The sequence below is a fragment of the Rhinichthys klamathensis genome, unplaced genomic scaffold (assembly GCF_029890125.1).
Source record: "Rhinichthys klamathensis goyatoka isolate OS25496 unplaced genomic scaffold, OSU_Roscu_1.1 h1tg000054l_1, whole genome shotgun sequence".
Classification (NCBI taxonomy): Eukaryota; Metazoa; Chordata; class Actinopteri; order Cypriniformes; family Leuciscidae; genus Rhinichthys; species Rhinichthys klamathensis.
The window spans coordinates 1,465,774-1,483,092 of record NW_026606599.1 but is presented as its reverse complement, the minus strand read 5'-3'; the positions used below and the strand labels follow the sequence as shown (position 1 = coordinate 1,483,092).

Genomic DNA, 17,319 nt, shown 5'->3' with positions numbered 1-17,319 from the left:
AAAAGGGTGCAAACAAAAAAAGTTAGTACAAATGTGTGTTAATATTATAATGATAACAGTAATATTAATATTAACTATATTTTCTAAGACTAAAAATAAAATAAAAATCAGTCTGGTACTAATGTAACATTAAAAACAATACGTAGTGTCAAATTCTCTCTCTCTCTCTCTCTCTCTCTCTCTCTCTCTCTCTCTCTCTCTCTCTCTCTCTCTCTATATATATATATATATATATATATATATATATAAACAAACAATCAAACAAGACCATGCTAATATGGAATGGCGCAGCAGCCTAAAATCAGCATGTCTACATTTTTTTTTTTTACACACAGTTCTCCAATGGTGTCACCTAAAATTATAAATAATCATCTACTCTAAGAGATATGCAGGTTTTGTGTTTTATGTTTTTTTCCAACAATTAATGCTAATGTATGATAACAACAGTTCTAAACTAGCGTATTGGCACATTATACATCCACAAACACATTCGACCTCTCACTATCACATTCAAATAAACAATATTTATCTTTCTGATTTAGTGTGAACAGAAAACAATCCATCAGCTTTTGTTCATTACTTACTTTTAACAGCTGATCATCTTGGCTTTTTTGGGACAGATGTCTGTGGTACGTCTCTCGATGACCCATCAGCAGAAGCTTTTGCGTCCGCATGGGACACCACTGCAGCTTTACGTTTCAACTTATTTTTCGGTTTCGCCACTATGCCCTTCAAACTAGGCTTATCTGGATCATTCACACGTTCAGACACACCGACATTGCTCACAACGTTTGATAAACCATCTGTAAATACATGTGTTAAAGTTTTAAAACAAAATCAACAAACCATAGCAGCATAACATTGTTTGATAAAGCCAAATTACAATGCACTTACCCAGGGGAATAACTTCAACGTTAGCTGACTCGCTGCTTCGCTGTGGTCCGTGTACTAAGGCCTTGATAGTTACGCGTTTCGGCCCTGGTAAAAACAAAAAAAACCAGAGAAGATAAGATATTTTCACACAGCCACAACGCTGTTTAAACACGGGTGTAACAACATTTAACAATACCTGGCACAAGTGCTTCCGTGATCGCTCGTGAAGAGGCAACAGCGTTGTGCGTAGCACCAGTTGTGCTAGGTCTAGCCACGCCTCCTGGCGAAAACAAAACAAAAACATCATCCGTCACACACACGCACACAAACACACACACACACACACACACACACACACACAACGTATGCAACATTTAAACATAATTATACGTACCGCCGGCTTGATTTAGGAAATTAATCTCCTCAACAAGATCGAAGAGACTCAAACTATCACCATCTGAAGCGGGCAGATAAAACCTTAAGTAAGCAATAGAACAGCGACGCTCGTAAACAAAAATAATGTTTCTTAACAATGTTACTAAATAATAAAAAACACTCACTGTTAGAACAGGATTCCATCTTCTTGCACTCACGATTCCAACAACACAATATGGCTTGGAAAATAGTTTGAGAACGAGAATAAACAGCGGTGATGCTTGACACGAGACACACACACTAGTACGCTTCAGTGACTGTGCTCGCGTTCAACACACATTTATACACGCAGGTTTTGGCGAAGTGTGAAAACGGGCCTCCCCAGCAGACAGAATACACAACGACATAACATCTCGCGCAGGTAGACGGCCAATAAACCCGGAAGGCCAAGGGCCAGACACCTTTCTTTTACACCTCTGACCCAGGATGTCAACGCAGGAGGATGTCACATGGCGTCGCGCAGCCTAGACATACCGGAGCCTGTCAGCGACCCATCATAAATCAGAGACAGGGGAACCTCAGAACCATAAATCAAAGTCATAAATCACCTTTTTTGACACATGGTTTATGTTAATACTACTCATACTGGAACAGCTGATACTAGGGAGAGGTAAGCGGCTGCTTATATACTCTGTTTGTTGATTGAAAGATTGGATGGGCTCGCTCCTCCCTAACTTACGTTTAGGAACTTCATTTATTGTGAGTTTACACAAATATACGTAGTTGCGACTGATGCATTAATCTTTTATGTATGGCCAGAAATGATGGAGTATTTTAAGTTGTTTCCACTGTTTATAGGAAAATGTAATGTAAATGTAATGTAATCTGGACGTACTACATTAGCCATGATGTCATTATCATGTGATCTACGAGTGTCAGTGGCGTCGCTTCACTGTCATTCATAAATCCTCTCCTGTGGCCTCATGGGATAGTAAAGTGTCCATCATAAACAAACTTCAGAATCTCACTGGGAGTAGTCGATCATCCGGGGACTTTTTACCTGTTCTTTTATGAGTGAATTCAGACACACTTCTTTTGTCACGTACTGTATTTCACCTCATATACAGTAGTGAAGTGTGTGATGTCAGATGCAGACACGGTCTTAAAGGAACACTCCGACTTTTTGGGACTTTAGCCTATGCACCTTATCCCCCAGAGTTAGATAAATCCATGCATACCTTTTTCATCTCCGTGCGTGCTATAAGTCTGTTTGACGCACCCACCGCTAGCCTAGCTTAGCACAAAGACTGGATGTAAATGGTTGCAGCTAGCATACTAATCCAAATAAGTGACAAAATAACACAAACATTTTCCTATTTACATGTTGTGATTTGTATAGTCACAGAGTGTACAAAAAACAAAGTCACATGAGACACAGACATATTTTAACCGTATAAATACTGGGAACTGTATTCTCTGAAGGCGAAGCACTGCTACTTGGGCGGAGTGATAACCGCAGCACCTGAGACGCGCTCTCTGCTCCTCACCACGGGGCGTCTCAGGTGCTGCGGTAATCACTCCGCCCAAGTAGCAGTGCTTCGCCTTCAGAGAATATAGTTCCCAGGATTTATACGCTTAAAATATGTCTGTGTCTCATGTGACTTTGTTTTTTGTACACTCTGTGACTATACAAATCACAACATGTAAATAGGAAAATGTTTGTGTTATTTTGTCACTTATTTGGATTAGTATGCTAGCTGCAACCATTTACATCCAGTCTTTGTGCTAAGCTAGGCTAGCGGTGGGTGCGTCAAACAGACTTATAGCACGCACGGAGATGAAAAAGTTATGTATGGATTTATCTAACTCTGGGGGATAAGGTGAATAGGCTAAAGTCCCAAAAAGTCGGAGTGTTCCTTTAAAGGAAAGTGAACAGAACTCAGTTTTGTAAAAGACATGTGTTCCTCTAGTGGAGAAGTGTGGAAGTGCAATTAAAGAGATTGACTTTCCTAGAGTAAATAATATAATATAAAATAATAATATAATATAATATAATATAATATAATATAGTGATAATATAGTGGAAAGTTTTGCAGGGACAAGCACCACTCACATTTTCTCCACATTTTCTATTATTTACTGTAAACATCATAATAAATGAATAAAGTGTGTGAAAGGTTTGATATTGTGTAGTTTGTGATCCTCCATCAGCAGCTGCAGTTTCTCTCAGCTGTATCAGTGCAGTCACTGTGACGTCTGACTGACAGAGGTTTTTGTACGACTCTTTATCACTGTGTGAACACATCACCACTGCTGTGATAACTCTGACAGTAATAATCTCCTGTATCTTCAGTCTGGACTCCACTGATGGTCAGAGTAAAATCAGTTCTGGATCCACTGCCACTGAATCTAGATGGAGTTCCAGTATTACTATATGTTGCACAATATATGAGGAGTTTAGGAGCTTCTCCAGGTTTCTGTGAGTACCAAGCCATACAAGTATATGAACCTGGACAGTTGTTGCCCACTACTGTGTTTGTTTTGCAGTTTATCGAGACTGATTCACCAATTGTAACTGTTTTTACAGAAGGAGTCTGAGTCACAGTCACCTGTCCACTGAAACCTGTGAGAAATACTGAGAGTTAGAAAAGCAGCATGGCTGTGTAACATTCACTGTTGATAATATTATAATATTTCAATTTAACATTTTCTTGAAACATTTACCTTCAATGCACAGACAGAGAGTCCAGATGAAGATGATGATGTTGTTCATAGTTGTAGTTTAGTCTTGTGTGATGATGAAGAGTGTGTTGTGTTCTGCTCTCAGTCATGAAGTGTTAAACTCACAGCACTATAAACACTCTCAGAGCACTGAAGCATGTGCTGACAATGCAAAGAAGTGGGCAGGATTTACAACAGCTTGTGCTGAGAACAAACTCATATACACTAGAGTTACACAATCATGACTTTATTTAGTATGTTTATTGTGACTCCTGAGACACTGAGGATGTGGAGATGAACGTCCATCTCTGTGTCCATATTCAGTCATGTGACCATCATCACTGCTACACTTCCACTAGATGAAGCGCCATCACTAAAGTAAGATCATGAATCATGAGTGTGTTCAGAAAGTATCAGGACTGATTGTGAATCTCTAATCAGAGTTCATGGTGTCACTCCATCTATCATGAAGCCTCATGTGTGTCTGAAATCATCAGATGGAGAAGAAACAGGCTGTTAAAGATGGACACATATTAGAGCTTGTTCACGTTTCATGATCTTGTGTGGAGATTCAGAACCAGTCCAGATACTTTTATAACACACCTTGAATATGAAAACATGCTTGACTGTGTAGAACATGCAAAACACCTTTTATATCTTCATTGTCACACTTTCTATTGACTTTGGCTCTAATATTCAATAAAGTCATTATTTGAACAGATTCTCACTGAAGATTGAAGTGTGAAGCTGCAGGTTTTTCTGTGAATCATGATGATTGATCTGCATATGAAGAACAGAAGCATCATTATGAGAAACTCCACAACATCATCCATGATCAAAGAGGTCAAAGGTCACCTCAGAGGTCACAGCTCATCATATATATTTCTTTAAACAGTGTTATATCAGAAAGCATTTAGTCAAATCTGAATGAGTGAGTGTTGAGAAGAGCTGAGGATCTTCTAATATCAGTGTGTTGAAGTGTTGTTTCTCTCTCTCTGCTGGAGTGTGTGTTCACTCGAGTGGAATAGAGGTTTTAGTACGAGCGTTTCATTAGATTGTATCACTGTGGTACACATTCGGTGGAGGAACTAAACTGGTGATCGGTAAGTCTGTCGATTTAATCACCTAATAAAAAATACAATTTAGATTTCAGAAAGTGTTTTAAAATTGAAAGAAGAACAACATTTATTAATAATAATGATTATTAGATATTGTGGCGACACTTTACTTAAAGCTTTTATGTGTAATGCATTATAAAGGTATCAATAATGTAGATTATAATGCCTTATATCCTGTCATAAATATTTCTAACCAAAGTTAAAATGCATTAAAATATTTGCAAATTCCTTGTTACATCTTAAGTGGTTGTTTATCATGTTTTAGTGTATTATAATTTTTGGAAGGTGTAACAGTGAATAGATAATATTATAATGTGTTAAACTGCAGTTACAATTATTCATGTGATCATACATGCTTTATAATGTGTATGTGTAATGTGCGTAATGCATTAAAAAGACTTTTAGAATGGAAATATATAAAGGCTTTAAGTAAAGTTGTACTAATATTGTGGATAATACTAAAATATAAATATAATAAAATGATATTTTCATGTTTATTCATTCAAAAGAACAGCATTATTCCTTTCAACAACAACACAACATTAAATTCTAAACTTATTTCCATAATGTGTCTCACTATGAGTTTATTCAGTTTATTACAGGTTTGTTTTTACTTCATTTATTTCTACACTGAGTTCATATTTAGTTCATCTTTTATTGTAGAAATCATACATGTAAAAAGAGATTTGACATCAGAATGTAAATGTTGCTACTTTCTGTAGTTCAGTCAATGATACTGAATCTCTTTTGCTCATGTTGTGCTTATAATTCAGTTATTTATAATATAAGCAAGATTTATGTGTGATTCAATTGTGTTTTAATTCTGTTTGAAAATGACTTGTGTTTTGACTGAATATCTCACTTAAGTAAAAAATCACTTTATTTTGGGATATAAAAACTGTTCAAATTAAAGTATTCAGTGTATTACAATGCTATATATTATAATGAGGATTGATTTAAATGCATATAGTGATTGTGTAGTTTGTATATTTTATATATATATTGACTGTAGTGAAGCTGAATGGCATGAAGGATCAGATGCTGGAGATTTGTCCTGCATTCCTCATGTCTGCTGCTTCAGTCCTGTTAAAATGCTGTGAATGTGCAGTGCAGTGTGTTGTGTGTGTGTTTGTGAATGTGTTGTGTTTGTCTCCTGCAGCTGGTCCCACAGTGAAGCCCTCAGTGTCTCTGCTGCCGCCCTCTTCTCTGCAGATCTCTGGAGACTCAGCCGCACTGCTCTGCCTGCTCAGCTCTTACTCTCCACAGGGGGCGCTGGTGAGCTGGACACTGGACGGGTCAGAGGTCACCGAGGGGGTTCTGACCAGCGCAGAGAGCCAGCAGGACGGCCGCTACAGCCGCAGTAGCGTCCTGACCCTCAGCAAAGCACGCTGGGAAGAGGGAGAGCTGTACGTCTGCAGAGTAACACATGATGGAGCTCCTCATGAGGTCTCGTTCCACAAGAGCTCTGAGTGCTGATGTTTCTCTCCTGAAGATGAGCCGTATCTGAGTGTCCTGTGTCAGGCAGGATTCACATGAGTCTAGTGCTGCAGCTGTAGTGCTTTACAACTCCATACTGAGTGTGTGTGTGTGTGTGTGTGTGTGTGTGTGTGTGTGTGTGTGTGTGTGTGTGCGTGTGTGTGTGTGTGTGTGTGATCTTTCAATCTGCTGTGTTTGCTGCAACATTCAATAAAGCTTCTCAACAAGTTCACTTTGTGTCTGACAACATCATTCAACTAACAGATGAAGATGCAGGAGCTTTTCAGAAGGTTGATGTCGCAGTAAATGTCAAATAAAGCTCTTGGGGTTTGAACATGGTCTCTGGAGACAGAGCTGCTCTATTCTGAGAGATCACAATCACTCCACCCTGACAATGCAAATGGGCTTTTCAGTCTCACTCTCTGATTGGTTACATGATCTGGACTGGAACACAACAGTTTCACTTCTGCTGCACATTTAAAGAAGGTGTTTGTTAGGTTATTTATAAAACTTTAAAGTATTATAAAAAATAAAATAAAAAATCCATGATCACGGCTCAAGAATCAGCCGTTGTGACAGTTATTGTGTAAGAATGTAAAAGTTTCTGTGGCTGAAATGTAAAGCATCTCGTCCAGACAACAGAAGTGACTGAATGCAGTGTGTTCAGTTTGATTGACAGGGATCATATATTACACCTAAAACATGATGATCATATTGAAACACTGACTCATTCTCTTCATAAAAACAAGATTAATGTTGATTGTAATGATATAGTGTCATAAATCATTATTCAAACCTGGACTAAACACTGGCAGAGTCGAGAGGAAGATGATGCTGAAAGTCATGTTTGTTGGTTGATGAAGAAGAGCTCTTGATCATGTCATGTTCAGTTCATAGAGCTATAAACACATGCAGAGTGAAGCATGTGCTGATCATATAAAACACCCTCTAAATCAGGGGTGTCTAAACTTTTTTTAGTGAGGGCCAAATACAGAAAAACAAAACAAAGGGCCGGGGCACACACTAGAGGTGACGTATTGACACATGAATACTGTGTTTTTACGACCTGGCTTGTTACTCAAGGTCTCAACAAAAAAAGGAACACGAACAAACAGTTGAGGGTTTAAAATAAATAAAGAACCGTTTATTATTAAAGTAAAAAGTGTGTAGGTGGTATGAATTAAATACAATGTCAGTTGTGTGTGTTTGCAAAGAGGTTAATAACTGGAACGACAGGCCTGCAGGGGCACAGGGGGTCGCAACAGTGTGTGGCCTATCTCTAACTCACCTATAATGTGAAGAACATTGCACTCAGTGGGAGCAGTGATGCTGTCCTTTGGATTGAAGATGTCAGGAGAAAGTTTGGTGGTTGAGACACGAAGGACTTCACAGAGATGGCTATCAGCCATTATTCTGGTTCTCAGTCTGTTTTTGTTCTGATTTAACAGAGAAAATGTTTGTTCACATATGTATGTTGAGCCGAACAGGCTCATCATTCTTTCTGCGTGGCTTCTCTCATCGGAGGAAACTTGGCACTATCCAAACTCTGATAGAAGTCAGGGAGGGAGAGAAGCTGATGATGACTCTTCAGAGAATCATCACATTGCATTTCAATCAGTTCTAACTGCAGACTCTCTTCCACTTCTTCTGCATCCACCAGGAAGGGGGTCGAGAACAGCTTGATTTGTTTTTCAATGACAGAAAAATCTTGGAAACGCTGGTTGAATTCTGTCACGAGAGATGCAATCACAGACACATATTACTCCTTTTTAGCAGAAAGGTCGGCCTTTGGAAAAGCAGACTTGATTTCAGACAGCGCAGGGAAGTGTGCAGCATTAAAGCTTCGTAGTTGTGTCTCAAACAGGCAGAGCTTTACACAGAAGGCTTTCATGTGCGCATACAGGTGTGGCACCAGCTGTTCTTTGCCTTGTAGGTTCTTGTTCAGTGTATTCAGATGATGAGTTAGCCTAGAAATCTAGACGCACCCTAGCGGCAGCAAAATTTATTATCCAGCCAGTGTAGTCTAGCAACTCTCCGTTGGCTTTCGAGCTGGAAAAACCAAACTCTAGTCAGGCCAATCAGATCGTGTACAGTTGGTGGGCGGGCTTAACATAATGACGGCAGAGTTGTGACGGTTCCGCGTGATTTCACTGCTACTTGAAAACAAAGAAGAAGCTGCTGCTGCTGGCGAACATCGGTCTTTCAAATCGGCTTTGGCCGAGACTCTGGAGGACTTGGAGTTAAGAGAACGTCACTTAAGTCATTCTTACAAAAGTAAGATGTGTTCAGAGTTTTGACGACTGGATACCCTGGTGGGAAAACGCGTGGGACTCACTCATCCACAACCGTTCGTTGCTCTGGTTGGTTGTGGCGCTATCCTATTGCGTGCAGAGGGATTTTGAAAGACAACCGTTTATCCCGCCCCTCGGATTGAGGCATGCCAATGGCGAGTTCACAGACCTAACATCTTGATGTGGGTCTGGCTTGCCATGCTAATGATGAGTAAGATCAACTAAAAATGCCAGGTCGGCCAGCCACAGAGGGTCACTCAGTTCATGAAGAGGTCGGCCCTTCTCTTTCATAAACTGATGGATTTCTGATCTCAGCGTATTAAACCGCTGCAGCACATAACCGCGGCTCAGCCAGCGCACCTCAGAGTGGTAGAGTACATCCCCGTATTCAGCATCCACATCAGTGGTACAGTGGTGGTACATGGTACAGTCCTCTAGCTCGAATTATGTTGACAGTTTTTACAACAGTGTTCATTACATCCAGGCACGTGCACAGGTAGGGCTCAACCCCGCGCAGAGCACATGCCCTTCTTGCTGAAGTGCCCTTTTTTTGGTGGTGGTGTTTTTTTTTTTTTTTTTTTTTTTTTATAAATTAATGCTATTGGTCACCCTTTAAGTCTATCTGTCTGTTTTAAAAATATGTAGCCAATGAAAGATCTTAAAAAGAGCTTGTGTAAATCTTGTTCGATCCTCAAACTGTCAGTAAAGCTGATAACTCCGCCCCCTATATCTTGACTGAATGAACTGAAGCTCCGCAGCGGCCGCACAGCAGACAGCAGCTGAACGAAGTTTTGCAAGGGTAAACTAAGATCTTGTTGTTTGAATAAGTACTAAACACGTTGTCTATAAAAGCTCATATTTTATGTATTTGATGTCTGACCAAGATATGTGGGACCTGAGAGAGAGTGCTATGCTAGCATTTGCCATAGTCATAGCCAATACATAGCCTACACTTAAACAGCCTGTGCATACAGTAGCATTTCATTTTTTATAAAATGCAATTTTGACCAAATGTATTTTACAACAGGAAAAACTGAGCGCCTATAACAAACAAGTTGGTAAGCTGTTGATAAAAATGTAATGATGCCGCCGGCACCGTTTCCATAGGAAAATCATAAGCACAGGTGCTGTTCGTACTGGAACTACACAAAGCACGAGTGATCCTCGTCACCTACCTAACATACAATACAATACAATTTTATTTGTAAAGCACATTTAAACCAACCGAGGTTCGCCAAAGTGCTGAACACTGACATAGTTTCAGACAAATTATAAACACATGACAAGAGCACAAGACACAGTTAAACAAGTGACAAGACAAAACAAAAAGCAGAAAATTAACTCTAAGGCTGGTTTAAAAGCCAATGAATAAAAGTGAGTTTTAAGTCGTGATTTAAAAGTGTCAAGGCTGGGAGCTACCCTGACACACATAGGCAAATCATTCCAAAGCCTAGGGGCCACGACTGAAAATGCTCGATCTCCCCTATTTTTAAGTCTTGTTCTAGGAACAGATAAGAGTAGTTGGTCAGCAGACCTTAATGACCTCAGAGGAACATGCATCATCTGTAGGTCATCTATGTAAACTGGACCTTGCCCATGAAGAGATTTAAAAACAAACAATAAAATCTTAAACTGTATTCTAAAACAAACTGGTAGCCAATGAAGAGAGGCAAGAACAGGCATAATGTGCTCCCGTTTACGGGTTCCTGTAAGGAGTCGAGCGGCAGCATTCTGAACTATTTGCAATCTAGAGAGAGAGGCCTGGTTAACTCCTATATATAAAGCATTACAATAATCCAGGCGGGTGGTGATAAAAGCATGTATAACCCTCTCCAAATCTTTGAAAGATAAAAATGGCTTCAATTTGGTGAGTAGCCTAAGTTGAAAAAAACTAACATATATTTCTAAGAAATTTGTTCTTTGATTGATGATTGCTGATACACTTAATTTATTAACATTTAATCATGTTATGGTAATAATATTAAATTATGGTTAATTCGAGGCTGTTAATATGCACGTATTCGCTATCTAATTTTTGAATCTATAGTATTCTATACCCTCCGGTCGTCCTCACATGTATAAATGTAGTTAAACATGGTTTTACTACAGTAATGATGTAGTAGTAACTAAAAAAAAAAACATTACAGAAGATCACTGTGAAATCTTTATATTTTATCATGCAGAATGTAATTCATAATTTAATTCATTCCAAGGCTTAATTTATTTGATCCAAAATAAGCAAAAACAGTAATATTGTGAATTTTTTTTTTTACAATTTAAAATAACTGTTTTGTATTTGAATATATTTTAAAATGTAATTTATTTCTGTGGTCAAAGCTGAATTTTCAGCATCTTTACTCCAGGTCAGTACTCTTCAGTGTCACATGATCCTTCAGAAATGCTTTTCACTGCAATAGTGCTTTTCACACTATTTTATCCTTGTTTTCATTGCTGGCTTATTTTATGGGAAGTGTAGTGAATAAGAGACCTTCAAGAGACCAGCATTGGTCAGGGTTTTGCCATCAACTGCAACTGTGGACTGGAGAGATCCTTTTAAAAAATGAGGTTAATTAAGAACCAACTCCGAAGCCTTTGCTCAGAGGAGAGACTCTCAGACCTTCTCCTCATAGCCATAGAGAGGGACAGCCCAGTGGATCACAGTGAAGTCATAAACATCTTCAAGCATGGCTCACAGAAGGTTGCTGTTGTAATTAGGGTTAAAGAAGCCCTAAAACCCTGTATGTCTATATTATCTATATTATTATTATTATGGTTGTTATTAATAGTGAAAAAAATCTACAGCTTTTGAGACTATTATTATTTTTATTGAATTTGTCATGAAGATGTGACCATTTCCTCCTTTTATGTAGGCTTACTAAATAATCTTGATATAAAAAAGGGAGGGGGGTGCCCTTTTTCAGTTTCAGCACATGCCCCTCAAAAGGTCTGTGCACGGCCCTGATCACATCGCCCAGCTGGACAGTCTTGGCACACAGTGCTTCTTGGTGGATTATACAGAGCATCCTAACAGCCTCACCTCCGCTCAGAGTGGTAGAGTACATCCCCGTATTCAGCATCCACATCAGAAAGGAGAGCTTGAAATTCTCTGTGGTACAGTCCTCTAGCTCGAATTATGTTGACAGTTTTTACAACAGTGTTCATCACATCGCCCAGCTGGACAGTCTTGGCACACAGTGCTTCTTGGTGGATTATACAGAGCATCCTAACAGCCTCACCTCCGCTCTCTTTTATCTTGGTGTACACCATCGATGCCATTCATTTGCGATCGCCCTTCATGGCCGGAACTCCATCCGTTGTTACTCCACAGAGCTTGTCCCATTTAATCTTTTCAACTGCCTCTGACATCTCTACCCGTCGTTGTGCCTTTTAGGCTCATCATATCAAGCACCTCCTCCGTACAGCAAAAATGATGATCTACTCCCCACAAAAAAATGAACAGCTGCGCAGTGTCTGTAGCATCTGTGCTCTCATCGCATGCTATCGAGTAAAAATCAAAAGCACAAGCTTAGTCTCTCAGCTGAAGTTTCACGTTAGCTGACAAGTCCTCGATTCTCCGCACCACTGTATTTCTGGATAAGCTCACGTTGTTGAAATCCTGCACTTTCTCCGGGCACATTATTTCTGTGACTTTGAGGCACTGCTTTATGAAACCACCGTCTGAGAAAGTTTTGCCGTGCTAGCAAATAAATTTAGCAACTTCATAGCTTGCTGTTGTGGCGTTTTCCTGTATTTTGTTAGCACGGAAAAAAACAACTGTTCAGTTTATTCCAAAAATATTTAAAATGTACGTTCCATGACAGAATGCTATTAAACACAACAAAACATTTGAGATGTGATGGAAATGACACTGTGGAGATGATTTTCATGACTTAAATGGCTAAATGACATTATTCGTAATGTTGTATGAAAGGGAGATGAATGTCAGTAATTCTGTAATCTTCTACAGAAACATTAGACTGTATTTGATGGTTTGTAACCCCAGTATATCTCCAGAAACTAGAGCAGTGGTGTATTCCAGTAACATGAAGCTCCTGTGAGGACGCTGAACATCTGCTGATGGAGCTGCTCGATTCTCAGAGGAACACAATCACCTGATGATGCAAATATGAGTTTCACTGTCTGACACTTTATTCTCTGAAATGAGTCAGAAGAGTTGACTGATGGAGAGATGAGGTTTGTTCATATTCATCAGTTTATAATGAAACACTGTCAGGGTCTGAAGCCTCTGAACTGCTGAGATCGTCTTTGACTCGGTTAGAGAGTAAGAGCTCGAAGAGTTCAATCCACAAAACTATTAATGATACGCTGGACTTATAAAACAGCTCACGTCTGTGAGGAGTTGTGTTTGTATGAGTGTAACGAGTCTGAAACTATGACAAATTATGCAAATTAGACATAAATATGAACAATCCTTCTGTTAAATTGTTACAGATATTAAACATTTCCCATCTTAAACATTAATGAATAATAAACAATCAACCATCATGTGAAATTCACTGACACTTCCACAAATATCATGTAGTGTCAAAATAATCTTAATCTGGTAACATATTAACAGTTAGACATTAATATAACAATAAAGGCATGATAGATTTCCAGCTTGATAAAATAACAGCAACTTGTGCAAATACAAACTTAAAACAATTAAAATGATTAGCGTGTATATCTCTACTGAAACTCAGAGGCATAAGCTTGAACACACACAGCTTTTATGATTGAGGCTCACAGTAACTCAGAGTGTTTAGTGTATCGAGCACATGAGCTGCGTCTGAAATCACACACTCTCTCGAGTACAAACTTATTCTGAAGATCTTATTACCTCACGACTGATAAAAAGCATGTTTTTATAGTATGAGTGTGTGTAGTATGAGTGTGTGTAATTGTTACGTTCCACGTGTATTTGTGTGTGTGTTTCTGTTCTGTGTCTCCATTCATTGTTTTCAGGTGGTGATCGGGCATTGGCTGTTTGCGGGCACGTGTCGTCATTGTGGGGGCGTCATCATCTGTTCAACCAATCCACTGCTGTGCCACGGCTTTAAAAGGCCCATTCACAAATATGAAGACAGATCCTCGCCAGATCTCATCCAACTTGCGCGTTCTGAGCACGCTGTTGAAACCACTATCACTATTCACGCTTATAACTTTATTGTTGACGATTTGAGTAAACGCTTTTGCCTGACCTGAGTTTTTGATAATTTGAGAGATGCCTAGCTAATCCGATTACATCTGGAGCACTGAGTTCCACCTATTGCGAAAGCATAGGACGGGAGGTAGGAATCATTGTTGTGTTAGGTAGGCGTGGAGTGTTCGCCACTATTGTACTTCTGTTTTTTATTCAGTAGCCTATAGTTTATTTAAGGCGGCGTACCCGCTGAAGATCTCGGTTTTGTTTCTATTTTTCTTTATTGTGGCAGTTAGTTTAGCTGGTACGGTTAAAATTAGATATCAGTTATGTTTTGCTTATTTCAATAATTTGGCGACACTCTTGTTTGTCTTAATTTTCTTGTGTATTACTTTTACTCTAACGAACCTGTTATTCAATTCAAATGAACATGTCTCCAACTTTCATTCAAAGAGAATAAACGTTTTTTTGATGTTTCTTGGTTGTCTTTTTCGTATCCACACACAGCAACAGTGTCTCACATAAATGTTATGTAATCATTCCCTTTTACATCTTTAAACACTTAACAGTAATAATGAGTGTAATCTGGACGTACTACATTAGCCATGATGTCATTATCATGTGATCTACGAGTGTCAGTGGCGTCGCTTCACTGTCATTCATAAATCCTCTCCTGTGGCCTCATGGGATAGTAAAGTGTCCATCATAAACACACTTCAGAATCTCACTGGGAGTAGTGGATCATCCGGGGACTTTTTACCTGTTCTTTTATGAGTGAATTCACACACACTTCTTTTGACACACACTGTATTTCACCTCATATACAGTAGTGAAGTGTGTGATGTCAGATGCAGACACGGTCTTAAAGGAAAGTGAACAGAACTCAGTAATGTTAAAGACATGTGTCCCTCTAGTGGAGAAGTGTGGAAGTGAAATTAAAGAGATTGACTTTCCTACAGTAAATAATAATATAATATAATATAATATAAAATAATATAATATAATATAGTGGAAAGTTTAGCAGGGACAAGCATTACTCGCATTTTATACACACATAGTCCAGTTTAATAAGGGATATTAGATTATATGTGACATGTTTACTTACATCATAATAAATGAATAAAGTGTGTGAAAGGTTTGATATTGTGTAGTTTGTGATCCTCCATCAGCAGCTGCAGTTTCTCTCAGCTGTATCAGTGCAGTCACTGTGACGTCTGACTGACAGAGGTTTTTGTACGACTCTTTATCACTGTGTGAACACTGGACCACTGTGATAACTCTGACAGTAATAATCTCCTGTATCTTCAGTCTGGACTCCACTGATGGTCAGAGTAAAATCACTGCCAGATCCACTGCCACTGAATCTAGAGTGAGTTCCAGTATAACGGCTGCTTATATAATAAATCAGGAGTTTAGGAGCTTCTCCAGGTTTCTGCTGATACCAGGCTAAGTAGCTGCCTAATATTCCTACATCTATATGACACTCTATTGTTGCTGTTTGACTCTGTTGGACAGTTTTAACTTCAGGTTGAGTCAGAGTCACTCCTCTGGATTCTGAAGAAGAGAAAAGAAAGTCAGTTAGTTTGTTAATCACCGTATATTTGTATATTAAAATGATCAAAACAACAATGGCATATTATATTTATATTAAAAAGTAACAACCTTGAGCAAACAGTGCAATGGTCCAGATGAAGATGATGATGTTGTTCATAGTTGTAGTTTAGTCTTGTGTGATGATGAAGAGTGTGTTGTGTTCTGCTCTCAGTCATGAAGTGTTAAACTCACAGCACTATAAACACTCTCAGAGCACTGAAGCATGTGCTGACAATGTAAAGTGACTCTCGCTATTTAAATCATTATCCTGAAGACTGTAGATCAGTCACAAACACATTTTACAAAAACGTTCTCATGTTGTGAAAAGCCAAGCTATTATACACACATTTCTGAAGAGTTTACTGACAGAATCATACATATTATTGATTCAGTCAGTATTAATATTTAAATTGCACTTATTTAACAACTGACATGGAAACTATTGATTTGAAGACATTAATATATATTTATTAAATATTGATATATTAATTATATTAACAAGGTGATGGTATTTAAAATATAAAAATATAATACATATAATGTAAGTGACTGAATCCAGTGTGTTCAGTTTGATTGACAGGGATCATATATTACACCTAAAACATGATGATCATATTAAAACACTGACTCATTCTCTTCATAAACACAAGATTGATGTTGATTGTAATGATGTAGTGTTATTAGTGTTTGAAAATACAATCATAAATCATTATTCAAACCTGGTCTAAACACTGCCAGAGTCACCATGATGGAGATCTGTGTGTGCTTTAGTTGGGCTCGTGACCCTTGAGGGTTTAGTTTTATTCTGGCTGCTTTAACTGTGTTTTTGATACATATTTGTTATGGCAATAAATTCAGTAGAAAATCACATCAGATGATGTTGGTCACTTATTGATGATTTTATAGATATAATCATATAATGACCTGATTCACTGATATCACTCTTAGTCAAATCTCTGAGTATATTAGCTGAAGTTACATAATTTATAGAGAGATTTTAGTTTTATGCAAAGTGTATGATTGTCATAATTATTCACATGATCCTTGTAATATTGTGGCATCAGTATTATAGCAATCTGATATTCTGAAATTATATTATATATAATATTATATAATATTAAATTATATATAATTTCCATTTCTACAGTGAACAAATAGTGTTTGTAAATGTATACATTTATGCTTAATTATTTATTTCTGTACCTGAATACCACTGTTAGACTTTGTAACTTTATTTAGTGTTATCTCTGCTTGTAATTTGTGTAGCCTATTGTTTTTATTTTATTACTGACTGTTCACTTGTTAAATAATGTGAACTGTGGCTAGTTTTTGATGTAGCAGCTATCGAATAACTTACAGTGAGCTTTAAGTAATAAATGAAAAGCGAAGTGACGAACCGTGAATTTTGTGATCCGTTCCACCACTAACCCCACTAACACCACTGGATTAAGAACACATACACATGATTAACTAAATCAACATTCATTTTCATATTGCTTTACAGTTATAGGAAAGCTTTAAATCTGTTATTAGTCAACTAATAGCTGCACGTTAATTAAATATAGGCCTACAATATACTTGCACATTATACTTGAATGCACTAACATTCAACAGTCTGAAAATAATTGCAAAAAATGTTCACATTATTTTTTGACTGGTACTGAAATTCTTTATTTTCCTAAATAGAAATCTTGGACCAGTGCATATGGACCAGTTCTACAAATAAAAA

The 17,319-nt window shown here is 38.1% G+C and overlaps 1 long non-coding RNA gene, 1 pseudogene and 1 gene segment (V, D, J or C); 1 reads left to right on the top strand and 2 right to left on the bottom strand.

Moving 5' to 3' along the window:
- Positions 1-3,433: 3,433 nt before the first annotated feature.
- LOC130083285 (Ig kappa chain V region 3547-like) lies at positions 3,434-4,059 on the bottom strand. The segment is given in 2 exon segments: positions 3,434-3,871; positions 3,973-4,059. Coding segments are annotated over 2 exon segments (384 nt in total).
- Positions 4,060-4,856: 797 nt separating this feature from the next.
- On the top strand, positions 4,857-6,793 carry LOC130083291 (uncharacterized). The gene is made up of 2 exons (XR_008806823.1): positions 4,857-5,072; positions 6,247-6,793. It is a non-coding gene; the product is annotated as an uncharacterized LOC130083291 (long non-coding RNA).
- An 8,342-nt stretch (positions 6,794-15,135) lies between these two features.
- Positions 15,136-15,766, bottom strand: LOC130083283 (immunoglobulin kappa variable 3-20-like; annotated as a pseudogene).
- Between the last annotated feature and the right edge of the window lie 1,553 nt (positions 15,767-17,319).